The 27587-nt window shown below is 46.8% G+C and overlaps 1 protein-coding gene across 1 annotated transcript in view; it reads left to right on the top strand.

The window, feature by feature from the left end:
- DGCR8 (DGCR8 microprocessor complex subunit) overlaps nt 1–24991 on the top strand; it is a 236955-nt gene extending 211964 nt beyond the window's left edge. The window contains exons 14-15 of the mRNA XM_086942619.1: nt 6554–6667; nt 20587–24991. Coding sequence (XP_086798745.1) covers nt 6554–6667; nt 20587–20670 — 198 coding nt within the window. The 3' untranslated portion in view covers nt 20671–24991. The remainder of the gene's footprint in view (nt 1–6553; nt 6668–20586) is intronic.
- The last annotated feature ends 2596 nt before the right edge of the window (nt 24992–27587 follow it).

The raw sequence follows: 27587 nt of genomic DNA, 5'->3' as shown, positions 1-27587 counted from the left end.
ACAGAGAGGTTGTTCTTGTATATGCATGCGATTCCGCCACCTATTTGGCCTGTTCTGTCGAGCCTGATAATGTGGAAGTTGGGAGGAACCAGAATGTCCATTATGGGTGTCGAGGATTCAGTTAGCCACGTTTCAGTCAAGATGATTAGGTCAAGGCCCTGCGATAAGAGGAGTTCAGCAATGGCTGCTGAGTGTCTCGTCGCCGATCTGCAGTTGAGAAGCGCGCATTTGAGGCGGGGTGTGTAGAGGGTGTTAGATTGTTCTAGCGAGAGAGGGACTTCTCTAAGGTTAGTGGGGATGGAGGCTCTGCTGTTTAATGTGGGTGGTCTAAGGGGATTTGGGTGTATCGTGGGAATGTTGCGGTGTGGGGTGCTTGTGTGAGTTTGTGGGGCTGGATCATAGGAGCGTAGAAGGGTGAGTGTGTCGAGGTCAGAAGAAGAGTTGTGGGTGCGGCGAGGGCGGTTGTTGCGATTAAGAGCTGGGATTGATGTCAGCTTGGGGCCTAGCTGAGTGCGAGAGTTGGCCTGAGAGGTGGGGGACACATTTGGCGGGGAGGTGTGGACGTGTGAGGCGTTGCAGGGGCGATGCTGAGGACTACGGGAATTGCTGCGCCTATGAGCAGGGTTTGAAGCCTGGTGTGGGGCGTGGTGAGGGTGGGGGACCGCCGGGGGGGAGGGAGGCAGGCTGGGATGGGGGGTGGAGGTGGCTGGGTGGTGTGTAGGACATGTGGAGAGTCGTTCTTTGATGTCCTGGATGTCTTCTTTGATCTGAGTGAGGGTGGCCATGATGAGTTCCATCGTAGGGTAGGTGGTGGGGGTGGGGGTGGCAGTCAGGGGTGATTGGCTGGCCAGGGAGCTCGTGTGCAGGCGAGGGGGAGGGCTGGTGTTCAAGCAGGTCTGCGTTGTGTTGGAGCGTGGGATAGGGTTAGGGAGGTGAGAGGTTCTGGACTGTTGGGGAGTGGATGGGATAGGGAGGAAATTGATGTTATGGGTGGGGGCATTGGCGGTAGGCGTGGGGGACAACGTGTAGGCTGGGAGACTGGTAGCTGTGTTGGAAGGAGGATAGTAGGGGCTGAGAGTAGGAGGGGGGGTGGGAGTGGAGATGATCCTGTTAAGGGGAAGGGGCGTTAAATTAAGAGAGGGAGTACGTTCTGCGCAGTAGATTGGTGGGTAGTGAGGACTGAGAATGGGGGGGGATAAAAGGGGGGAATTGTCAGAATGCGTGTGATTCTGGTGCTGGACTAAGTTGGGAGTGTTAAGTGTGGGGATTGTGCTGTCAGCGCCGAGCGGGGTGTAAATGCCCGCTGTAGGTGTGGAAGGTGTGTTGAGGGTATGTGTGGAGGTCCGGACGTTAGTGGAACGGGCGGCGTATGAGGGGGAGCGATCTATGTCTGAGATGGGGTGCTGAGTTGGGATAGTGAGGTTGTGGGTGGGGGATGGGAGGTCAGGGGTGGTAGGTGTGTCCCTGATTGAAAAGTATGCAGCTGAGAGGTCATGGTTGGTAGAATTGGGGTAGATATGCGTGTTTGTCCGTGACTTGGAGAGGTGTTCTTTGAAGGTGGGGAACATGTTGTCTAGCAGTTCCAGGTTCTTGTCTGTGGATTGTAATAGGACAATCCCGGTATTGTAAATAGTGATGGTGGCTCTGCCTGGAAAGACCCGGGACGGGGAGATGGAGAGAGTTTGGCTGTGTGCGGATTTTCTCGTCGAGGAGACGGTGAGTAGGGTGAAGAACGCTTTTCTCCATTGAGCTCTGCGTGTGGTGTGGAAGATGATATCGGTGTTCAGGGATCCATTAACCGGTGAGAAGTAGGTGTCAGCGAAGGGCTTTTCCGAGTGTGACCTAAGGAGGTTGTGTTTAAAGCGTTTGGCGGCTTTTTTGGTGAGTGATGGTGGATAAATGATTTTGTATGTATGTTTGCCGATGGGGTCCATGTTGCGTTGCAGGATTAGGTGGGTATGGGAGGATGCAGTAGTGGACTATAATAGTACCAAAGTGCAGAAGGACAAGCTTGCAGAAACGGGTGCAAACAGTTGGAAACACAATGATAAGTCACAGCAAGCAAGATGTTATAAAAAGTGACACTAGTACTCAGCCAGCCTTTCCAGGCTATGAGAGTGAGCAGTAGGGCAAATACATACGGTAGTTAGTAAGGTTCAAGGTGTAATAATAGGCATAATACTGATAAATAATAAGGGTGGGGTACAATGGGTGGGTGCACTATACTATAGTTGATAATATTGATATTGGAAAGGATCCAGATACACAATTTACAAAACTCAAAATTCAAAAATCGAGGGTGCCACTGGTTGTCTGTTCAACTGGTGTGAGGTAGAAATCTGTGCATTTACAAATGTTCAGAATACAAGTGAAAGTGGTACTCGTGAGGGCTCCAATATACGTGGTAATAGTCTGTGCGTACAGGTGTTCAAAATACCGATATAGGTGTAGTACTGCAATGATGTGTAAACTCTCTTGCCTATGTAAGGTAGTAATCTGAGTAATACAGATGTTTAGAGTAGAGCTAGAGCGTACTAACGCAGTGATGGCAAACACACTTTCCTGTATGAGGTAGCAATCTGTGTAGTACATACATTCAGATAAGGCTAAAAGGGCAATATTGCACAATATAGTAATAGGTAGGCATTCTTTCATATATGAGGTAGTAATCAGGTCTAAACAAGTAATAAAACTATAGTGAGCTTCATCCTTCATCATCGTCGGGATCTGCTGGCGTGGCCGCGGACCGTTGTAACCGTCATCTTCCACCGGGACCTGCAGGCTCCGCCGCGGACCGTCGTCCTTCCTTCATCCATCTCGGGACCTGCTTGGCTCCTCCACGGCCCGATCATCTAGAACGCCGAGCTCGAGGATTGAGAGCTATTTTTTACTCATTGGTAACTAAGACTGTCCCGCTACCCCTTTCCTAAACCAGAGACTAGAACCGAGGGGACCCCTGAGTCCAGACCTCCTTGTATCCATCATCGTAACCTAAGAATTGCATATAAAGTCTCGTTAACCTTCAACCTTGTGTGGTGTCCGTCTGTGGGGGGGGGAAGTTACTTATCTGTAGAGTCGTTGGAGACGGCTCTCCCTGGAGACCTCTCCCCGTAACCTCGGCCGACCCTCCCGGTCCTCATCGCTTATTTGGCCGTTCCGTTCTCCAGGACTTTCTGGTGTGATCATTGGATTGCAGACCCACCACCGGGGTTTGTATTGCTGGGGTACCTATTCTAAGGTAAGGAATCTAATACTAACCTGTTTCTTTCAGATGCACAAGTTACTTACCTTCGGTAACGATGTATCTGTAAGGAACAGTAGTTCGTATTAGATTCCTTACCGCCCCACCCATCCTCCCCGTTCTGCGAACCGATATCTAGAGTTAAGGTCATCCCCTTTAAGGGCCCTAGTTTCATGGCACCAGTGTTGGTTTTTATCATGGCTCTGCGTTTCTGGTGCGGAAAAGCTGTGTATAAGAACTGACGTCAGCATGCGAGGGCGGCATTTAAGTACTCCGGAGACGTCTACCGACGCGCAAGGGTACTGCTACGCAAAAGTTTCCGGATCCAGTTGGACGCCTGGGAATATTCTAAGTTAAGGGATCGAATACTAACTACTGTTTCCTACAGATATATCGTTACCGAAGGTAAGTAACTTGTGCTTTACTAATCTTCATTACTTGATTTTTGTTACCAAGAAAGTCACTCATTCTCATTAAAATATCACTCATAATTACACTGAAATTATGAAAATGGCACACACAGCAATCTGAAACTGTGGTAGCTTTGGGGAACAATTGTGCAGGGTTAAGGAAAGTAATCTGGCACTGAGGACCTGAATTGTAGGAACCCAATGCACTTCTGATATAATTGCATCAGATGCCAGGGAAAAATTGGGGGTGACCATGTCAAAAAGGGGAACTTTCCTACACTCCTCTCCGAGCATTCTTTCGCCGTGGGGAAAAAAATCGAATGTGTGTGTGTTTGGGCGGGGGGGGGGGGGGTGTATTGCAGTCCCCCACCCCGAGCCTTAATAACCTGTGAGGCCAAATACAATGAAAAGGGGAGGGGTCCATGCGCCCCCACCTTGAGCCTTCTTAGTCCCCTGAGTCACATTCCCCGTGGCCAAATCCATTAAAGAGGAGGGGGGCCTCTTGGCCCTTTTCCCCAAGCCTTATTAGGCCCCGGAGACCCCATCTCATTTCATTTTTCTGCAGCCGATCAGAGCGCTCACTCCTATGGGAGCAAATTGCCCCAAGGGGAGGTAAACCTGTCTGGGCCAATCAGAATGCCCACACTTTTCAATTGAATTAGAGGGACTCTTGGGCAAGTCCCTTGAATCCAACGGTAAAGATATGCCATTTTTTAAAAGCTAATTTTTCAAAAACTAAACTGATTTGCACCGAACCTCAAAACTCACAATCTGTGGAACACGTTCTAGCTTCCTGTCAAATTTGATGTAAATTCGCTCAGCAGTGTTTGAGGTAGCACTTCTTAAAGGAAATGTGTGGTGATTTTATGTTTTGGCACCCACTTTTTTTTTTTGGCCCCTGTTTTGACAGTTCACCTAGAAACTAGCCTAAAAAGAGCACTATTATGGAAATATAGTTTCATGGAGAATCGTCAAACGGTTCCGAAGATGTTTGCACCACAAATGCAGTTCCTATGGAGACACTGACCTAACTAGAACTACCACTGGGGGGTGGAGGGTGTGTATGTATATGTATGTGTATGTATGAATATATATCTGGAAGGAAAAGAAAACATTTCACTCTAACAGAAGCAGAGAAATTCGGCAGTCCCGCAATGCACTGCATATGATCTCCCACGTTACGTCACTCATGACCTGTTCAATGACCTCACTGATGACATCTGAAATGACTTTACTGATGAGTGTTAAACATATATTCTAAGGTAAGTGGCTGTGGGAGTGCCTGTATGGGTCAGCAAGTGGGTGTGCCGGTGGCTGTAAATGGTGAATGAGGTTGCATGAGAAGCTGCATGGATGAATGAGCAGGTACTTAAGTGTCCATATGGGCTTGTAACAGATTACATGAGTGACTGTATGGGTGCATGAATGTGTGTTAGTGGCTCTATGGATGAGTAAATGGGTCTGAGAGCCTATGGGTTAGTGAGTGTGAGAGGTTGTGTGGGAAAGTATGTGCTAGTCTCAATGACTGCATAGGTGAATGTGTATGTTGGTATATCTGAGTAAGTTGGTGGATGTGTGTGTGACTGCATGGGTTATTGAGTAGGTATGTGAGTATCTGGATGTGTGAGTGGCTGTGTTGGTCAGTGAGTAGGTGCATATGAGTTATTGGTTAGTGGCTGTATGGGTAAGTTGTGTTATTAGCTCTATGGATCAGTGAGTAGGTTTCACTATGGGTCTGCGAATTTTAATGCCAAAGGTTGTGTGTAAGTAGATATGAAGTGGATATTAGATGTTGTAGGCGGGTGTACCTGGGTGTGTGACTGGTTCTGCGGATGATGTCATCATTGATGTCATTTCGGATGTCATCAGTAAGGTCGTCAGTAATGTCGCGAACCAGGTCATTAGCGATATGCAAATTCATAAGCAGTGCATTAGGGGGACGTATTTGAAAGATTTTTTTAAATTCTATTTCCTAACTAGGTCTGTTACCCTTGTTTTTTCCCAGTGGATTTCTAAGGTTTTTTTAAAATCAATTTCCTAATTAGCAGAGAAAGGGAGCTGGGCCTCAGACGACTACCCTCGGTTCCAGCCTTTTCTTTTTTTTAATTAAGGGAGTGGGTTGCGTGCATTTTTTTTTTTTTTTTTTTTTTTTTTTTTTTTTTACATGCTTTTTTGTCGGGGTCCTCAGGACCAACTTTTACAGGGTCAGGGTATTCCTTCCCTGCCCCTTTTCCTTTTTCTTTATTTTTACCTTTTTTTTGGGACTCAGCTGAAGCAGACTCCCAAGATGTCTGCCAACACTTTCCGGTTGAAGTGTTGGCACTCAATTAGAGCTCTGCTTTTCCCTGCACAAGCGCGTTATTTTTTGCAAAGTCATCACAGCCACAGTTACCATTATCTCTATCTTCTTAAATTTCTCAACAACCGAACTGGTTTACAACAAAAAGCACAATCTGTGTAACAAAATCTACCTTTCTGCCAAATTTGGTGTCATTCAGTCCAGCAGTTCAGGCTGCAGTTGTCTCTATAGGTATAATGGGAATTAACATGGGGGAAAACACACGCTTTTCACTTTTTTTTTTAAACCCTGTTTTTTTCTCAGCCCCCGCTTGATGGATTGCCATGAAACTGTCCATGCACAACAAGACCTAACTTGATACTTTCTTTGGAAAATTTCAGGACGATTTTTCAGGCTGCGTTTTTTTACGCTTGATCCATTTATATGTGGAAATTGAAAATGTATCGCCAAACGTTGTTAAGTCTGGAAGAACTTGTTGATGTCTAAACAGTGATGCATCATTTGTTTGTCAGGTGAATTTTCGTCGTTCCTGTAAAGCACTTTAATATCCTTAGACCGGTCTAACATTCTACAAAGTGAAATAACCTGTTTTTCTTTGTTTAGTACATGTCAGATAAAAGTGTGATTGAACTACAGCAATTTGCCAAAAAGAACAAACCAAATCTACGAATACTTAACAAACTGCAGGAGGAAATGAGGAAACTTGCTCAAGAACGAGTAAGTATGAGAAATTGGAATTGAAAATGTATTTGCCATCTTAAGTGTTTAACAAATTTGAGGGATTCTTCTGATCAGTTTTCTCACCTTTAGAACATGCCCATTCTAAATCTGGGAATTTTTCTGCTCAACTCCTACGTATTGGTAGGTGGCTTTTTGCTGCTTAGCTTCTCACCAAAAGTGACTGTTGATAATGGCTATAGGCACCACCCAAGCATGCTGATGTCTGTTTCTTTCCACGCCTTCGTATGCAGATCCGTAGCTAGGTCCATCTTTTTTCTTGCCTGTTAATGAGCCTTTTTGGCAAAACGTTCCAATGTGCAAGATATGTGCCCTCCTAAAATGACAGGGATGAAGCTTATTAAGCACTGTCGCAAACAGATTTTTGTGACCTATCTCCGTAAGGTCCACAATTCCATGTCTTGTGGGTTGCATGCCCCGATAAACCCAAAGAAGATCCGTGACCACGAAACTAAACTGTACACAATCTTTCTCTGGGTCGTTCCCGCGACCGTTCATCCACTCTATCCAAGTCTTTGGTAAGTCGAAGTCAAAGAAGAAACACAAGCCTTGTCCCAGCCTCACCACTTTCTTTCCCAAAAGTCAATAACATGCCCTCTTGTCTCACTGTCGGCCTTACTGATAAGTCGATTCTGCAGCTGATTTTGATCCACCCCGTTTTGTGTCAATTGTTGGCACCACACAGATTGAGGTGTTTAAGGGTGGCACCATTCCAGCTATCTCTGGCATACTTAAAGGTCTCTTGCTTCAGGAGGAGGCCTCCATTTGTGTTGCCCCAGTCAGGTTTGACCTCTGTAATGTATGTGTCTTGTAAAGCGCACTGCTGCCCTGAGGCGTTCTGGCGCTGTAGACCGCTGGGGAACCCGTCCTGGCTATCCCTGTGAGATGGTCCCTACTGGGTATCTCCAAGGTGAAGCCAGGCATCCCCGGCGAATGTGGGGGGCCGTTGTAGAGATGAGGCAAGCTAATGCCCAGAGTTGCTGAGTGTGATCCCTGGTTAGAGTAGGCACCGAGGCGAGAATTATCGAGTCCGCTGACCCTGGTCCACGACCCTGCCGCGTCGGGAATTGAACCCTGGTCCCGGGCCGTTCTCTGCTTCCGGGTCTGCCGCCTCTAACCAGTGAGCCACACCACTTGCTTCTCAAACCTGCTTCGGATTTAGCTCTGGCTTCGGTGCCGACTCCGCGCACCATGATCCAGGCTGGTTCCTCTGCCTCGATGCCAAAGGACTACATGATTCTTATTGTCCTGTCTGACTCTTTGGCAGAAGCTGTGTTGTGATTCACCCTGCCCAAGTACAACTGACTGACAACAAATCCCTTTCTAATGAGTCATCCTTTGGGTCAGGCTGTGACAGGAGCCCCTCACCTTTCGGTGATTATGATTGGGATGCGCTTGTCCCTCGATAGGAAGATGACTACTTTTATATGGACCTACAAGAGACTAACCGGCTGTACACCACCTATGACATAGGATTAATTCTCGTCCGACCCTTCCATGGAGGAATCTGCTTAGTTCACCATGTTAGGTTAGTACAACTTACTATAATGCGTGAATCACCTCGGAAGAGGTATCTCTGCGCGAACGATAACCACCGGTAAAAACCAAAAGCCGAAAATTAGAATAAGACTGTTTTCAAGCAGTTTCCTGAATTTTATATAATCAGGACAGGTGCGGATATAATAGGGCAAGGCGTTCCAATAGCACGGGCCAGGTAAGAAAAAGACCTGCCACTCCATCTTGTCAAACGAGCACGGGAAACCATAAAGAAGGGCTTAGTCATTGGAGCGCAAATGCCTGACTGGACAATAGTAGTTTAGTTTCTGGTGTAGGTAACTAGGTCCATTGCCCGTTAATAGCATATGAGTGAGGCAACACATTTTGAAGATTGACCTATCTGTAGGCTATTTGATTGAAAATTGGGGGGTGGGGGGGGGGGCGTGGGGGGGCTGGGGAAGGGGGTGCCGCACCACTGGATGGCCTGGTCCCATGTCAGCAGTAATTGGGTGTCATCTGTGTAGGAGCCTACCTGGATATCAAAGTATTTAATAAGATGGACTAGTGGAGTCGGATATCTTAACAAGCACTGGCATAGCCAATAGGTCTCACACTTGGGACCTTATAAGTGTTTAGCCATGCAGCATATTATCCCCCTCTGAAACGAGTGCTTATGTAAAGCGCTTTGATACCTTGATTTGCGCTATATAAACATGCAAAAAATAAAAAGGAATGAAAGGAGAAGTGCTTTCAGGTTCCTGCGGTAGGGGAGCGAAAAGATGCAGGCTCTACACAACTTCTACCAGGTCAGGGTCTTACACGTAGTGTCATGGTTGTTCATTAAAAACAGAGCAAACACCATGAGAACTCTACTGACGATTGATGAAATTTGATCACAATTCAAATATTTAAACAAACATGCACACTTGCGAACCCATGCCCTGAATGAATTGAACCTCCACTCATATGGAAAATCAGAGAAATCACACAACCACTGTTATATTAGTAATAATAATAATAATAATACACATTTGTAAAGCGCGAACAATCACCCGTAAGGGTATCTAGGCGCTGTGGGCCATTTGGAAGATTAAGCAAGCTATTGCCCGGTCACAGCTGGTTGCCTTTTTTTTTTTCCAAAGGCTGTCTTCATTCGGGTCTAAAATAGCTTTTGGCGGTAACAATTGGTCAGCAAAATCATCCCAAAGGGTCCAAAGACGGTCCAAATTACTTGAGGACGACGTAAATAATGTTAATACAGTTTTTTACATTGAGGTTTTGTTATTTCAGCGCACTAGAAATAATATTCCAGTTAACCAACCTCACCATAATCCCATTCTATTTGCTGATTCAATGAACGATCATATGGTAGTACTGTGCGGTTTCAAACCTATGAATCGCGCAAATGTCTGCAAAGGCACCAAAAAACGTAATCCACCCAAGTGCTTAAAACAAATTGCCAAAGGGTGTAGTATAGTCCCCACTCAACCGCTGCCACTTCGGAGTCTACGAAACACTCACCCTGTTCCCCCATTCAAGAACATGACAGGACTAAAATAAGGTAGAACTCCTCTAAACAGCGCTAAGTAGACAGCTACCACTACACGTGTTCTAGAGTGCATTGTAGAAGTTGACGGAACATATTGCTCTTACTAGACTTTAGATGATGAGTCAGTTATGAAGGAAATCGAAGTTTTGCTACAAAAAAAATCTGTTTTATCTGAAAGTAACTTCGAGAAAAGTGTATATCGGACAGACCTACTTTAAAGAGCATAAAATTAAACATAATAAAAAAACGTAAGTAGTTCTTTATTAACATATGAAAACAATCGCTCTTTCCAGCAAGACAAGTTGTTTCATTAAAAACGAGCCCACACAAAACAAGCGCGGCCGCTAAAGTAAAAGCGGCCACGCTGTATTTATTGTAACCTGATCCACGATGCAAGGATGAATGCAGCTGCACCTTGCGTGCCACTGCTAGTGCCCTAGACCCAAACTCCGTGGGAGGAAACATTCTAAGAAGAGGTGAGACATGCACCCTCATTTGGCCATTGGAGTGCTTTCATTGTTGAAAGCCACACGCCATGGCCAATCAAATGTGTGGGCGGAGTCATATCCACACAGGGAAGTTTGGAGTGCTCACAAGAAGCCTCCCATAGAGCAGCGCATGGCCGCCGCGCTAGACTTGACCTAAAAAGAGTGGGGCTCAATGCCGATCCTTGAGGTACTCCATACTTTATAGTTTTGCCTTCTGATAAGAATGGTTTGAGCCACACATTTTGTTTCCTGTGTTCAACAAAGATCCATAACCTTCTACCTCAATGTGGGCAAGGCTTTGTTGCTCATGCGAAATCATGTCAAATGGGGCTGAGAGGTCTAAAAAGATTAGTACGACTTTGTCCTGCATCCAGCGTGAATGTGATACGGTTCAGTGATCTCCATGAGTGCTGGCTCCATGCTATGGAGAGCTCTAAACACGAATCTGGAGGGCTGGAGAAGTTTGGAGATTTCCACAAAGGATATTAACTGTGTGTTTGCTCTTTTCTCTATTATTTTTGAGATCCCTGGAAGTAGAGATATGAGATCTTTGTCTAGCTCTTCCTTTTTAGCTGACGCATTCACCCTAGCCTTCCTATCTTTGCACAGTGCCCTCAATTCATTGAATTTCAGAGTGGGCAGAATGGCCAAGTCTATCTCCATGTTTGCTAGCCTTTGTGCTACCGTTAGAAACGTTGCAAAAGTTTTAGCAACATTTTTACAAACTGTGAGAAAGTGCCATCTTTTTTTTTTTAGTATGTTTTTTAAAAGTATTTTTATTTTCATCTTAACAAAACAGTTAGGACAGCTTCTTAAAAGTTCTTTCTGCTATGTTGCATCATACATATGTAAGACAGCGGGTTTATACTGGTCATAGTCAATCCAGGGCTTTGCGGGAGAAAAAACATAGTTAGAAACATAATATAGCACATCATAACTCCATTTTAGTAAGGTACCTACAAGCAATCAGTCTAAGTCCTCATCCTCCCCAGTGGTACGTGGTGGCTCACAAATACAACCTCTGAACCTGTTCCAGGCCCCCCATATTCCCTCCCATTTGCTCGGGCAACCACGATGGATGAAGACAGCCCTTTCCGCTACCATCGCCTCGTCCATATCTTTACACCATTTGTTGAGGGTCGGGGAGACCGCAGGTCCCCACAACATAGCAATGTTGCGTTTTGCTATCATCATGCCCAACATTACCCAGTCCAGCTGGCGATGGTTCAAATCGTTAGGCTCCCACACATTAAGCAAGCAGCGGTGAGGCTCCGGCAGCAGGGAGATACCAATCGTCTGGGAAATAGTACGCATTACTGCCGTCCAGTACGTTGTCATGTGTCTACAGTCCCAAATGGTGTGGAAGAATGTGCCCTCCTCCCCACAGTCACAAAGACAATACCTGTGCGTGGCCCTTTCTATTTTGTACAATGTCGTCCTAGTGTAATATGTGCGGTGCAGTATCTTTAATTGGACCAGTTTTAACCTGGAGGGGATAGCGGTTTCACAAGGTGAGGCGAGGGCCCCCTGCCATTCGGAGTCGTCAAAGGGACCCACCTCTTCAGCCCAGTTATGTTTCAATGTTGACATCACATCCGGAAGATTATTAATGAGTTTCCTATAAGTAAAGGAAGTGGCCTTATCCGTCATGTGGTCTGTCAGAAGTCTGTCCTCAAGCGGGGACGACTCCTGCAAGACAGTGCCCCGTGGTATAACCGAGTATAACGCGTGTGCATCTTTCTTGCTTTGGTATGCCCTCACTTTTTTCTGAACTGCTGATGTGCTTTGACTGAGGGTTCCCTGCCAACCAGGTACCCAGGGCCTGTGTTCCTCCCCTAAAACTGTGCTGAAACTAAAAACCCAATTGGCATCTCTGGTCACCTGTCGGCCCCTAGTAAATGGTCCCCTAGGTACCCAGGGCATGATGACCACAGAAGACCTCTGAGGGCTGCAGCACTGATTGTGCCACCCTCAGGGGCCCTGTGCCCTGGCACCCACACACTGCCTTTTGCAGGCTGTGCCCAAGTACAGAACTAAACCAAGAGTCAACATGGCACACATCCATGTGTGCCATGCCCACAGAACCCGCTGCCCTAGCATACTTCAGTCACCCCTCTAGCTGGGTGACCTATGCCAGAGGTGTGGGCACAGGTGCATGAGCCCAGTACCAGGGCCATTACTGGGCACTGTAAGTGCAGTGATGCCATTAAGAGTATATGATGCTGGGAAGTTGTCATTACAAACTCCACAGCACCATAATGGCTACACTGAAGACGGACAAGTTTGCTACCAAACTTCTCAGCACATTAAACCCGCACTGATGCCAGTGTGGTATTTAATGTAAAATGCACCAGAGGGCATCTTAGAGATGCCCCCTGAAATCCTAACTTGCAATCCACGTGGGAGCTGAGAGGCTGCCACACAGCAGACATGTTGCTGGGCCCCTAGGTAGGAGAGCCCCCGCTCTCCTGGGCCAGCAACAATGCACATCCTGGGTGAGGTGAAGTTGTCATTACAAACTCCACAGCACCATAATGGCTACACTGAAGACTGACAAGTTTGCTACCAAACTTCTCAGCACATTAAACCCGCACTGATGCCAGTGTGGTATTTAATGTAAAATGCACCAGAGGGCATCTTAGAGATGCCCCCTGAAATCCTAACTTGCAATCCACGTGGGAGCTGAGAGGCTGCCACACAGCAGACATGTTGCTGGGCCCCTAGGTAGGAGAGCCCCCGCTCTCCTGGGCCAGCAACAATGCACATCCTGGGTGAGGTGCTAGGTCTCCTCCCCCAGAATGGGCAGGGGGAAGCTTCACAGGCATGCCGCCTCTATGAGCTTCCCTAGACCATTTGCTGTACCCAGCAACCAGCCCCCACCAGTCCTGACCCCCACTCTGGAGGGAAGACTGGCCGGAAAAACTATGTCAGGAATAAGGGTGTGCCAGCCTGTGCCAACCCTACCCCTCAGGTGGGGGGAGACTAGGTGAAGCACAACCCCGGGCTCCGGTCATCTTGAAGATGGGGAGCCCTGCCCAATCCCAGCTAGGCTCCTGCCCCCCTCCCACAGGAGATGAGCAGGCTAGGGGGTGTACTCACCCTAGGACAGGGACCCATTGGTCCATGTCCTTGCCCTACCTGTAACGCCCCTAAATTCAAGTATTAGGGACTCCCTGAACCTTCCTTCCTTAGATCCAGATACGAAAAGAAGAAAAAAGATCAAGAAGACCCGCCGTGCAGCTTCTAACAGGACGACAACAACAGACTTGGCCCCAGCCCTACCGGCCTGTCGATCCTGGAACCTGCTTCTGCCTAATCCCGGCGACACCTGCGGACAACAACCTTGGGACACCTGGATGACCTGCCTGCCTTGACCCTCTTAAAGACTGGGACTCCCATCAGCAGAGGCTCTGCTGCAACAACCCACCTGGCAGCCAGGCAGCGCTCGACCAGCCCACTCTGCACCCGCCGAGGCCGGGCCCAACCGAATCAGGACCACAAGGATGTCGGCCCCCCCCCAGCGACAGGGACCCGAAGTCCAATGCAAAAAGACCCTCCTCGATGAACCAGATGACGCCTGCAGACTCAGAACCAGGGGCCACCCCAACCGCGACCAGATGAGGGTAAGCTTTTCCGACACCCCTGCACCCTACAGCCCCCTGTGCCTCCCTTTGGGGTACCTACCCATGCTCCAAGATCCCAACTTACCTCTTGAAGTGCTGGTTGCCCCTGGAGAGTCTCCATCCCCGAGCCTGGCTTTGATCAAACAGGCTTCAATACATGAACAAGTGCAGAGCATTTTGACATACCAAAGCAATTGAGTATGAAAGAAACTAGACACAAAAGGAATCTGACACCAATTTATAAAAGTAGGTGTTATTTTTACGAATATTTAAACTCCAAAACCCACCAGATGGTTCCAGAGATATAAATTATTAAGCAGATCATAAATCACTGCTTTCACTCAAAATGCAAACCAGCTTTGTCAACTACTGCGGTTAGCGCTAAGTTTGAAATCTTTAGCAATCCTTTTTAGGGCTCGGACTCCTCCCCACTGAAAGTGGGAGGAGTTTCGAGAACTAATGTTAAAGAAGAAAAAAAAGTATCTCCTAGGGCTTTGGCCGAGACAAATTCCACACATTCCTTTGCGTGTTCTGTCATCTGGCCAGTGATTCGTGTTCGTTGTGTTGTCGTTTTAATAGGCTTGAAGTGATAGGGTAAATGTAGTTTTGTTCCGCCATTTTGGGCATATTTCGTTCGTGCTCGCGCAAAGAAGTACATTAATTATAATTAGGAGCTGTCAGGGTGCCTCCGTAAGTGAATGCAGATGGCCGGACGCGTTCACCATTCAGCAGCGCTCAGCGCGCAGCTGCTGCATGCCAGGCCGGGAAAGGGCTTCATCAGCCTCACTCATCCGAGGCTACACTTTTTTCTCCCCATTTGCTATTTTGGCATACATGCTGCAATTTGGAGGTTCTTCTTCAATTTGCTGTAGTATTTCTTATGTAGCAGGAAATTACTTCCTAATGTGGATTGCAAACGTTCTTGTTTTTAAATTAATGGTAGGCGTTTTGTCTGTGCTTTTATTAGTGGCTTTCCCCCCTTCCACCTTAAATGCTGCTAATTGCTTATCATGGCATTCCTGGGCTGCTACAGTCACTGCAGATCTAATGGCTTTTGTGAAGATATGTTGCTTCTGGTGGAATAGGCTGCTGCGTTCAAACAGTAATCTCGAAAAAAATTGTTTGATGCTCCTCTGAAAGAATGCTGTTGCTGTAAACATGTAACCCACCACAGAACGAGCTCACCATGGCGCCTGTGAATGTGAAGCTGTTTGTGTAGATGATCACGCATCCCTGCATACCCCGCACAGTCAGCTGTCCTGCCTATGCTGACGGTAGGAGAGCAGGAAACAGGACAGGTTTAAAAAGAAAGGCGCAGCACCATGAGGTGAAACATGCCGAGGATCGGCCATGCAAAACGACCTGCGTTACGGGACAAATATTTTTTTACGGATTCTGGGCAACTTCATCAATGAAATTACACCATATAAAGTATTGTATTAATAAGGATAGCAAAGGTGCTATATTTGATCAATGTATTCCCTGAAATAGCATTTAACAAACCACATATTACATGATTTGTTCACTATGTGGTTTCCTCACACATCCCCATATATTTTGGTTAAAACATCTTGCATGTGTGAACACCTTTCAAGCAGAGGGCTGCCAGCTTCTTCAGTGACACTATAGTTAATTTGTAGCCAGTCACTTCCGTTCATATACATCGCAATACCCAAATTGCTTTGCTAACATTTGCGTACATGTTGTGTTCATTGGACTATACCATAATTCTCAAACTCCGATTGGACTATACCATAATTCTCAAACTCCGAACGTTGCAGAATCTGCAATAGCTGTAAAGTTTCAGATTACCCAGCTCTCCCGTGTTGCTTCTTTGCTCTCTCCTGCTTTTGCCTAATTCTTTTTTTGTTTGTGAGCACTGTTTTCTTTAATGAGTTTCTCCTACTGCAGGCACGGCATGCTTTCCTGCAACATTCAGCGCGCCATGCACATTTTAACTTTTTGAGCAGCAGGGTCAATGGCGGCCGCTTCTTTGAACAGGTCTCGCATTTACAAGTATTTGAGCGATTGGCATTGTAAATGTAAATGACAATGCCTTCTATTTATGTGTTAAGTAGCTAAACAGATAAATAAAAGGCATTGTCATTTACAATGCCAATAGCTTAAACTCTTGTAAATGCAAGACCTATTGCATTGCAAATGCTTGTTTTGCACTTTGGCTGCAGCTTGTATAAAGAGACTCGCCATCCTAAGTGTGCAATTCATTCCTTTCTTAGTTCGTCTCACCTCCTCCCTTTTCTACTCTCCCCCCGCCCCTCCTATTTTCTTGCCATCGCTGGTTGCACTCTCTCCTCTCCGCTACTAGTAATACCCGATGCAGAGTGGGGGTGCAGAGTGGCGGTGCAGAGTGCAGAGTGGCGGTGCAGAGTGGCGGTGCGGCGGTGCAGAGTGCAGAGTGGCGGTGCAGAGTGGCGGTGCAGAGTGGCGGTGCAGAGTGGCGGTGCAGAGTGGCGGTGCAGAGTGGCGGTGCAGAGTGGCGGTGCAGAGTGGCGGTGCAGAGTGGCGGTGCAGAGTGGCGGTGCAGAGTGGCGGTGCAGAGTGGCGGTGCAGAGTGGCGGTGCGGCGGTGCAGAGTGGCGGTGCAGAGTGGCGGTGCAGAGTGGCGGTGCAGAGTGGCGGTGCAGAGTGGCGGTGCAGAGTGGCGGTGCAGAGTGGCGGTGCAGAGTGGCGGTGCAGAGTCCAGAGTGGCGGTGCAGAGTGGCGGTGCAGAGTGTAGAGTGGCGGTGCAGAGTGGCGGTGCAGAGTGGCGGTGCAGAGTGGCGGTGCAGAGTGGCGGTGCAGAGTGGCGGTGCAGAGTGGCGGTGCAGAGTGGCGGTGCAGAGTGCAGAGTGGCGGTGCAGAGTGGCGGTGCAGAGTGCAGAGTGGCGGTGCAGAGGTGCAGAGTGCAGAGTGGCGGTGCAGAGTGGCGGTGCAGAGGTGCAGAGTGCAGAGTGGCGGTGCAGAGGTGCAGAGTGCAGAGTGGCGGTGCAGAGTGGCGGTGCAGAGTGGCGGTGCAGAGTGGCGGTGCAGAGTGGCGGTGCAGAGTGGCGGTGCAGAGTGGCGGTGCAGAGGTGCAGAGTGGCGGTGCAGAGGTGCAGAGTGGCGGTGCAAAGTGGCGGTGCAGAGTGGCGGTGCAGAGTGGCGGTGCAGAGTGCAGGGTAAACAGTGTGTGACTATGCAGGGTGACATTGGGAGTGTGCGGGTGAGCAGTGTGTGAATGTTACGGGGCAGTGTGTGAGTGTGCAGAAAACACCACACACACATAACGCACACACAAACCACACACCTCAGTCTCTCAACACCACACACTTGTCACCACTCAACACAACACACTCACCACCACACTCACTCCCCAGGCTCACCCCCACAGACTCACCAGCACACACTCACCAGCACACAGAAAACAACACACACAACAACACACCCCCAGCCGTCAATGAATGCTTTCACCATGCACAAACACCAACAACCATCATCCATCTGTGCACGCTTTTACCAAGCACACACCCACCAGCCGTCAGTGCACCCTTCCACCAGGCACACACACCTCCAGCCGGCAGTGCACTTTTCCACCAAGCAATCGCAGTATGGTACACTTTACTTTTAAACATATTCATATAAAGCACAGCATGCCACCATTGGTAAAATTACAATTCAACCAACATACTTCCACTACACACCACATGCACACACTCCATAACACATGGCAAAAAGACATTGGCATTTACAATGCCATTAGCTCAAACTCAAATAAATCCGAGCCCGATTGCATTTCTAATGCTTGTTCTAAAGTTGTATTGTGCTACTCCGGCCTGCTTAGTGCTACCAACTCCAGCAGGGAGCAAGTCAGGGGGGCAAATAAGACTTAGCAGGACAGTTACCTTGCAGTCTCCTGTCCAGTTCCTGGCTCTATGAGCAAACAGCCATTGACTTCAATGGAGTGGTCTTAATGCAAGGGATGTAAGATGCTAAATATGCTAAGGCTGCTGATGCAGTTGACCCGGTCTTCCTGGGGCCACTCCGTGCTCCACAAACAAGGATGGGCAACTTAAGTCACAGAGAATTATGTCCCTCGAAGTCCATGTAAAGCCCAGCAAAAAGCATGTTGCCACTAGTCTCTGCCACAGGTCAAACCAGCGGTTCCCTTTAATGCGTCTAGTGTCTGTCTTGGTTGACCAAACTGCTTTTCAATGACACTCCCAGGCCCAGTAGACTCAGATTAGACTTTTGTGTCTGAGCTCGGTCTCCCGGTCTCAATTTGGACCACAATCAGTAATTTGGGGGTAGTCTCAACAGCACCAAATGGAGCAAGGCAGAGGGTGCCGAACACATGTCCATGGTTCCATGCACACCCCCTTGACCTACACCCTCTTTACAGGCCACCCTCTTTACAGGCCACCATCTAGGATTTATAGAATCAAAACTGTAGAGAGGTGGAGGTTGCCTGGCGCAGGCCTGGGTTTATGCACACTCAACACAAATCCATAACAGCAATCTAGGCCACAATTGAAGATTTGGTAGATCGCCTCATCGCAGTCAAAAGTAGAGTGAGGTTCCAAGATCCAACACGCGTCCGAAGTTTCTCACATGACCCACCTTCCCATATGAGCACTCCAGGCCACCATCAGGAATTAAAGCACCCCACCGGTGGCAAAAATGAAGTTAGGTGGAGAATAACTGACTGAAATCTACACCCAGTCTTCAGTACCAAATTGTAGTGAGGTGTACTGTTCAACGCAGACCTAGGTACCTGAACACATTACACTCATCCAGAGGAGTTAGCCTAACGGCTAGGGCGGTCGACTTCGAATCTGGGGAACTGGGTTAGAGTTTTGACTATGACTCTAAACATCCTGCAAATCACTTAATCTCCCCGTGCCTAACAAAAATGAATGTGTCCTCATGAAATGCAACTAGTGCTATGTTACCCGATTCGAGTCAAGTTTGTGCTATATAAAACTCTGTAAAATAAAAAAGGTCCAGGTTTCTGCACACACCCTGCTGATCCTTACCACCACTCCGGGCCACCTACAGTATTTTGGGGTAATGTCCAAACTGCTCCAAAAATGAAGTGAGTTGGAGTGTGTCCCGGCAGATGTAGGTGGTTGTGCACATCCCACTCACCCATACCTACACTTAGGCCCACAATCATGGGTTTCTGAAATATACCCCAATGCCTCCAAAAGTGGAAGGATGTGGTGAGGACTCCACATTGGTCCAGATTTGCACAGACAGTCCACTCGCCCATTGCAGCTCTCCAGGCCAGAATTGTGGATATCTGGTAGTGCACCATTGACATTAAAAGAGAAGTAAGGGGGCGATGTGTAACATGCCCAATTAAAAATAAATAATTAAACTAGGGTTGTGAGGTCTGTGCATTTGCTTGTAATCAAGAAAATCGAAAGGCTAGGCCCCACCTATATGGATACCTTTCTCCTTGTACAACAGTCTGCCTTCCAACCCCTGCCCACTACTATTCAAGCAAGGGCAGTGCTTCAGGCAGATTAATCACTAACTTCTTGGTAACACAGTCTTCTTTTAATTCCTAAGGGGAGTCCAGTCACCAGCCCTTCGCCTAAGTGCTTGGAACTCCATTCTCAGGAATGAAAGCGATGCACTTCTCAGGTCTGGTAAGATGCCAGTGCTACAACCAAGGGGCATCCAAAGGGATCCTGCTTTGTTTCTTATAACTAGCGCTCCCAGTTTTTCATTTGTAGTGTGCTTTTTTTTTACTAATTGACAGAAAACCATCAATTGACCACTCTGTATTGATTTCTGGATGTGGATAAACATGGTAAATGTTTCCTTTTGGATGATTCTCACTACTGTTAATTATGATTGCTATGTCAATAACTGTACAGGTTGACAGGTAGGAAAGTTAAAACCTGTATTGTACTATACCTGGCTAAAACCCACTGGACACTGCAATGTGTAAAAGTGTTGCCACTATTTACCCATAAATCTTCACACTACTGTCGTGAGGTTACTGCTTCCTTCGAGCACCTCCTAAAGCTGTTGATATTTCCTAGTATATGCGTCCAGCCAATACTTTATACTTTACTGGCCTTACAGGAGTAGCTGTCTACTCCTATACTGGCAGGGGACAGACAGTCTTCCGACTCTTGCGCCTATCAAAAGTACCTAATAAATCACTATTGTCCAGTGCAAATTATTCTGTTTCTCCCACGCCTCATCAGGGGTAGTACGTGCTATAAATGCACTTGGTTACTTTGTTCAGACTGCACAAAACACATTGTGCACCAGGCTGCGCTCACTCAATATTGTATAGACTCAGCTGTTGTACGACAAACAATCGAAGATCAACTTATGGAAGTCGGTGACCATGCACATTTTAAACCAAGGGAGGAGTCGCAGCACCTCGTGACCCGAAAGACTACTTTAGGGGACCACACTAAACACTAGATGGCAAGAGTATGTAGAACTTATGAATCCACAGCAATACATGCTACAACCAGATGCTCACAGCATAACTAACATGTTCTCTAACTAACATGTTGTTTAAATATTTGGGGGAATGGGAGAGGGGTTTATTTGAATTTTACCTATCAACAAAAGACTTAAGGCCACAATTGTTTAACTGCCTATTTATGGTTTCATTGTTTTCATATTTGCTGTACAATACAGACACGTCCGTGACCTGGTTTAGGCTGCAGAATTGCAAGAGGCAGGGGTCCACATTGTGTGTACACCCGGTCGATTAACAAATATCTTTTTGTTTTAGGCGGAGACTATGAGGAGGCCCAAGATGACAGTTGTGCAGTCAGACCAGCCAGAAAATGAGCCCCTGTGCTCACTTGATGTGTAATCGGGAAATCGCTGGTGAACTCAAGGACACTGCTTGCAGAGAGCAAAACTACTCAACGGCGTGAAAAGCCTCGCACACGCACTGTTTGTATGGCATGTGGCCAATATCACTGCAAGTGTAAACGGTCATTGGAAAGGGGTCTGCTTGGCCAAGTGACTTATCAAATGAAGGCAAGGCCACTTGAGAGGGTTGAAAATAAGCAAGCACCTTCATTGAATGCACCAGAGTGCCAGAAGGAATGGCTTCTAGTCTTTGCTGGATTGGAGTCGGTGCATTTTATTAATAGAAGTCATAAAGGGGCATGCCTGAGAAATATATTTTTATTGGAAAGATTGGTTGCATTTGGGCACACAGTAGTGTATGCACTGAAAAAAATGCTAGATTACTGCTGTTGGCAATGCTGATGTTGCCTTAATGTTTGTTGGTGAGCCAGCAGTGCTGGAAGTTTTTATTGATGCAGGTTCATGTTTCCTGTGCTCTGAATATGCATCAAATGTTTTTTACCTGAAACATCATGGAAATAACACAGCAGTGTGCGAAGCATCAAATTGATCAGTTGTCACATGGTCCTCTATTTGGAACTCTGCCTTACTCGAGTCACTTTCATGAGGTGTAATTCAGTAATCGGTTGCAGGAGACCAGCTTGAGACAAAAAGCATAAGGGAAGAAGCCCGGCTTATTTTCATCCCTTTGCTAACATTGTTGCCTTCTACAAAACCTTGTCTTGTCATTGACAAAAATTCAAAATCCCTATGGTATTCGCTCTTCATTTCACAGACTACTCTGGATATCCCTGGGTATTTGAGGGTAAGGAGTATTAATTGTCACTAAGATTTTGTTGGGATGTCTGTCTCGGCAGAGCATTCTATTACTAGTCCTGCGGAAATTTCAATTTTCACTGTGCAAGATAGTGTGTGACTGTGTCAGTCCTCAAATGCATTCTTCGGAGTGATCATGTTGTGGTCATTCTGTTTGAATTAGCAGTTTCAGTAAGTTTGAACTTACTGCATACCTAATGCCTTATTTCCCCTCTCGCCCAAAGGACCGCTTTATTCGCAGAGCATTTAACCTAGATCTTACGATTGTCACTTTAGTTAATCTTGTATCTTACACAAATAACTAACGTCCCGCGACCATCAGATTGTGTGCTTGGTGCAGTGTGACATTTTAGAGGTTGGAGGCTGCTGCTTTCCCGTTTCTTTTTTTCATTACTTTAAAATATCCCTCCTTCGGTGGCTTTCTTTTTGATCCTTTATTCCCACTTCCATTTCACCTTCGTTGTAAAGATTTTGCTTAGGGATGCAGCATCTCTCGTTCACAGAAGCAGTATTTCATCAGCTCAGTGCTTGCAATGTGATTGGTTCCATCCTGCAGTCCACGTTGCCGCTATAGCACGACCTGGACCTCTCATCATAGTTTCAATATTAAGATGCACCCAGAATCAGAGTCACTCTGAGATGTGTTGTGTGGGGGCCGTAGTCCTCATTTGCACTGCACCGCAGCATCGCGACCAGTGGTTATTGCTAGTAGAGCAGTTGTACACTTTAGGCATTTTCAGGGAAGGGCATTAATACATCTGCTGCACTTTAACAAATCACAACACCTGCTTCATGCATTCTTAAAAACTGCAATAAGTAGCTGGTCTTCATATCTGTGAAAGGAATTACATGTTCACCTCAACGATGTTGCACTTTGAGATATACTCAGCTTAAGGTCACAAACCTGTTCGATAAGTGGAATTAACTAAATATATTTTCTTGGGTTACTTGCTGCACTTAAAGTATTGGCGGACGATTTTAAATCCGTTTAGGGTTGTAGTGGATTTCAAATTCCACCAAACACATTTTCTGTGTTAAACAATACAATACATTGCTGTTTCTATAAATAAAATTATGTTTAGGAGGCTTTATAATGCATAGGATTCGTTTAGTTTCCTAGTTGGATGGGGCCACTGATTTCAAATCTTTTATGGTAAATGTACCTAACTTGAGAGGTAAACCTGTAACAGTGCAGCCAAAATAAACATGCATTCACTTTATTCTATGAGCTGAAGGTCAGATTTGCTGATCTGTAAAACCCATCTACTCAAAACTTGCATTTAGTGCTTCATCCTTTAAATTAATTCTTATGGCCACACTTGGAACACAATTAATTCTTTCCTTCGGAATGGTTTGATTTTCTGAAATCTAATAGGTCAATTTTTTGTATTAGTGCTAGATAGCTGAATGTCTGGTTTCGCGGTCTACTTCTATAACTTATAGTGATATATCCTTACCTTATTAGCTAATGACTGTATCAGATGAAACGAGTACTTTTGTGTATGAGACGATGTTCTTTAAAACACTGAAAGGTGCTGTGCTGCCTTGAGAGGATGGTCGTCCTCCTGGAGACGGGTCAACTAACGTGCTGGTGTCGGCACCCTAGGGATTATGAACATTGCGGCACCATTACTTATTGCGTTGCAGTTTAAGCCTGTCCCTTCCGTTTCCTCACAGCATGTTTTGACTTTTAGTGCTTGGGAATATTCAAACTCGTCTTGGAGCTTGGGTGCAATGTTAATGGATTGCACACACTGGCGTAGTATCATGAATCCGAAGCCTAGTTTTAGTGCCTGCTGCGGCTCACTCCAAGATCAATCTACCGCTGCTGCTTTTTTGACATTTGGTATCGTTTTCTTCCCTGGATATATTAATTTCCATCTTGTATTGGAACTTGCACTTCGGAATAGTAGCATCTAGAGCCAAATTGTCTATGTCGTTATTTTGTTCTTTACTAGTCCTCTTTGCAGTTATATAAAGTATCAATGTTTGATTATTTCACATAACTATTTAGGAGCCTTTCTTTGCGAGTTCACAGCATGGTTATTTTGACAGCGGTCGTGCATGGTTTTGCATCTGCTTTAATGGCTTTTTTTACACTGCATTGATTGGTGGGTGTAGTCCTAAACAGGCATAAAAGGCATTTATGATTTGCGTAGTTTCATACTGTTTATTGGGGGGTGAGGAATATGAACCCATTTTGTATTCCATGTAAATAATCCGAGAAGGAGATCCATTTCATGCTGTTTGTTCCTACCTCAAAAACTGCACCTCCTGCAATTGTGGAGTTCACGCCCCTGTGACCGAAGCTTAATTGTAGGATGGAACATATTCTAAAAAGAGAGCGCTTTAACTTGCTGCAGCTTCCATAATTGGAGCGGAGTTGAGATGTTGAAACATGGAATGCGTGAACTGCTGCCACGAACTGCTGTTTATTGTAAATCTGTTGTGTTTTTATGTTTTCCCTTTTAAGTACACTTCTCTAGCAAGAGGAGCATCTTCTGTGATTATATGGTGTACGCTACTGCCTTGGCTTTAACAACTTTCTGAGATTATTGCTCTCTGTCCATCTGTGAGGATGTTGTGTGCCGTTAGATGAAAACGTCTGTGACTTAGATCTGATGTCTTGAGAACCTGCAAAGAAAAATTTGAGGTAGAGGGACAGTATAAACCTTTTTAGCAGAAATTTTTTGCCATACCCTTAGTCTAACTTTCCTGTTTTGGCAAAAACACATTATAGGATCTGTCTCTTAACCAGATTTCCACAGCGTCAAGGCATCTAAGACTGGAACATACATTTTCAAATTCAGTACTTGTTGCTATAGTTTGTGTGTTTTGTCTGGTGTCATTGTTTACTTTGTTGGTACTGAAAGACTTATCTGTGTCAAAGTCTGCTAACTAGTTAGCCTGGTTAGTTATTAAAGAATAGTATATATTTATTGAAAAACTCTATGGTAAAGGTGGGTTCTTTAATTCTAAGAATGTCTTTTCAGCCTGATTTTACTGCCTAGGTGTTGTATGTTGAGGCCTCATCCACTGGAAACACACTTTACCTATGAGAAGTGTACATCCCACCTACAAAGTTTGCTGCACATGGAAACAATCTTTACTGCATGTTGGTTCTCACAGGATGTTAGTGGAAGTGTTTAACTGCAAAACTAATTTACAATATTGGCTGTTTTTACAACACTGAATTCTGCAATTGTTTATATTCGAAGTCCATAAACCTGCTTCCTGAAGTATTGTGATGTATCTGAAAGGACAAGTGAGTCATTAGCTCATACACCCAAGTAGACCTTGAGGTTTGTGTGTGAATTGTATGTTACATGCACTTTGTTGGCGGTGCAGCATTAGTACAAATGTAAATTCTATTTTACTGGTCTATGCTTGATATATTCTGCACAGCCATACTAGCAAACATGTTTGGGCTGGATACTGCTACACAAGAATTTTGTTTTACAGAAAACATTTGTTTTAAGCAATAAAGTTTGATATTCCATTTACTGGTGTCTCTGAATGTGAACCTGCAGGTTGGTGTTTTGAGGACTATGTAAGATCCATTAGAAACCATGAAGGACTTCTGTGATTTGAGCTTGGTAGCGGGCATTGTGCATAGAAGCTGCAAAACCACTCTTTTGAGATCATTTACTCTTCATTTACCTTGTCATGTCCACCCTCCTTCCCAACTGCCTGCACTGACTGGAGGAACAGAACAACATTTACAATGCAATGGTCTCGGCATTATTAAAGGTACAGCTATTGGCACTGCTCATGACATTTTTTTATAATCATAAATAAATGGCATTGTCATTTACATTGCCAATAGCTTAATCGTTAAATAAATGGCATTGCCATTTACAATGCCAATAGCTTAATGACCTATTGCATTTACACCCACAGAGCCACTCACACAGAGCCACCCACAGAGTAATTCACATAGAGCCATCCACACACACAGAGCCACCTACACAAAGTCACCCTCACACAGACAGAGCCACCCAGACATAGTCACCTACAAAAAAAGCTATCCACAGAGCCACACACAGAGCTACAGACACACAGAGCTACAGACACACAGAGCCACCCACACACACAGAGCCACCCACACACAGAGCCACCCACACACACAGAGCCACCCACACACACAGAGCCACCCACACACACAGAGCCACCCACACACACAGAGCCACCCACACACACAGAGCCACCCACACACACAGAGCCACCCACACACACAGAGCCACCCACACACACAGAGCCACCCACACACACAGAGCCACCCACACACACAGAGCCACCCACACACACAGAGCCACCCACACACACAGAGCCACCCACACACACAGAGCCACCCACACACACAGAGCCACCCACACACACAGAGCCACCCACACACACAGAGCCACCCACACACACAGAGCCACCCACACACACAGAGCCACCCACACACACAGAGCCACCCACACACACAGAGCCACCCACACACACAGAGCCACCCACACACACAGAGCCACCCACACACACAGAGCCACCCACACACACAGAGCCACCCACACACAGAGCCACCTCCACACACACAGAGCCACCTCCACACACACAGAGCCACCTCCACACACACAGCCACCCCCACACACACAGCCACCCCCACACACACACACACACAGCCACCCACACACACACACACACACACAGAGAGCCACACACAGTCTCACCTATAACTGAGTCTGCTTCTTGGAAAGCGGGGAAGAGGCGACCCTTTGATACCGACTCCAGCAGTTGGTGTCCGTAAGGGGCAGATCCCACATTCCTTTCCATGCACTCACACTTCTAACTGCTCTTAAATGTCTGTGGAGGGCATGCCTGGTGGAGGGATGTCGAGGGAAAATGTTGCCTTCCTGGTGGCATTGGCCCCTTTCTGAAATGGATTCCTAGTGGTTCCCAGACACTTAACAGCTGCTGACCTATTCACATGTCTGCAAATATGTGCTCCCTCCTTGCTGAGACAGAAACTGCCACGTTTGGGGACAGACACTGTTGCTGAGGGACTGGTGCCAGCGTAGGGAGACAGGCAGACTCTTACTGGTGTAAGGACGGACATGGTGTTGGGGCAGACCTCAGTAGTGAGGATGGGCACTGGTGCTGCGAGGCATACACAAGTGTAGGTGGCGACGGATGTATGGGAGGGACATGTATGGGGATAGACACTGGTATGAGAGACAGATACTGGGGGAGGGGTGGACACTAAGAGACACACTGGTGAAGTGGAACAGACACTGGCGACAGGAGCTAGACACAAGTGTAGGTAACGACGGATGTATGGGGATAGTACTGGTACGAGGGACAGATACTGCTGTTAGGGCAGATATTGGGGGAGCAGTAGACACTAAGCAGCAGACACTGGTGAAGGGGAACAGACACAGACACTTGTGTAGGTGACGACAGATGTACAGGGAGGGATATGTATGGGGATAGAGACTGGTATGAGGGAAAGAGAACTGGTGTTAGGGCAGATATTGGGGAGGGGTGGACACTAAGCGACAGACACTGGTGAAGGGGAACAGACACTGGTGAAGGGGAACAGGCGGTGGTGAAGGGGAACAGGCGGTGGTGAAGGGGAACAGACAGTGGTGAAGGGGAACAGACGGTGGTGAAGGGGAACAGACGGTGGTGAAGGGGAACAGACGGTGGTGAAGGGGAACAGACGGTGGTGAAGGGGAACAGACGGTGGTGAAGGGGAACAGACGGTGGTGAAGGGGAACAGACGGTGGTGAAGGGGAGCAGACGCTGGTGAAGGGGAGCAGACGCTGGTGAAGGGGAGCAGACGCTGGTGAAGGGGAGCAGACGCTGGTGAAGGGGAGCAGACGGTGGTGAACGGGAGCAGACGCTGGTTGAAGGGGAGCAGACGCTGGTTGAAGGGGAACAGTCAGTGCTGCTGAGGGACTGGTACTAGTGTATGGGAACAGGTAAACACCTGTGTGAGGACAGACACTGGTGTTGGGGCAGACATCAGCGGTGAGGGTGGACACTGGTGTTGGGGCAGACATCAGCGGTGATGGTGGACACTGGTGGCGGGAGACAGAAATGAGTGTAGGTGGCAAC

The sequence above is a fragment of the Lissotriton vulgaris genome, chromosome 11 (genome assembly GCF_964263255.1).
Source record: "Lissotriton vulgaris chromosome 11, aLisVul1.2, whole genome shotgun sequence".
Taxonomy (NCBI): domain Eukaryota; kingdom Metazoa; phylum Chordata; class Amphibia; order Caudata; family Salamandridae; genus Lissotriton; species Lissotriton vulgaris.
This window is presented reverse-complemented; position numbering and strand designations above follow the sequence as displayed.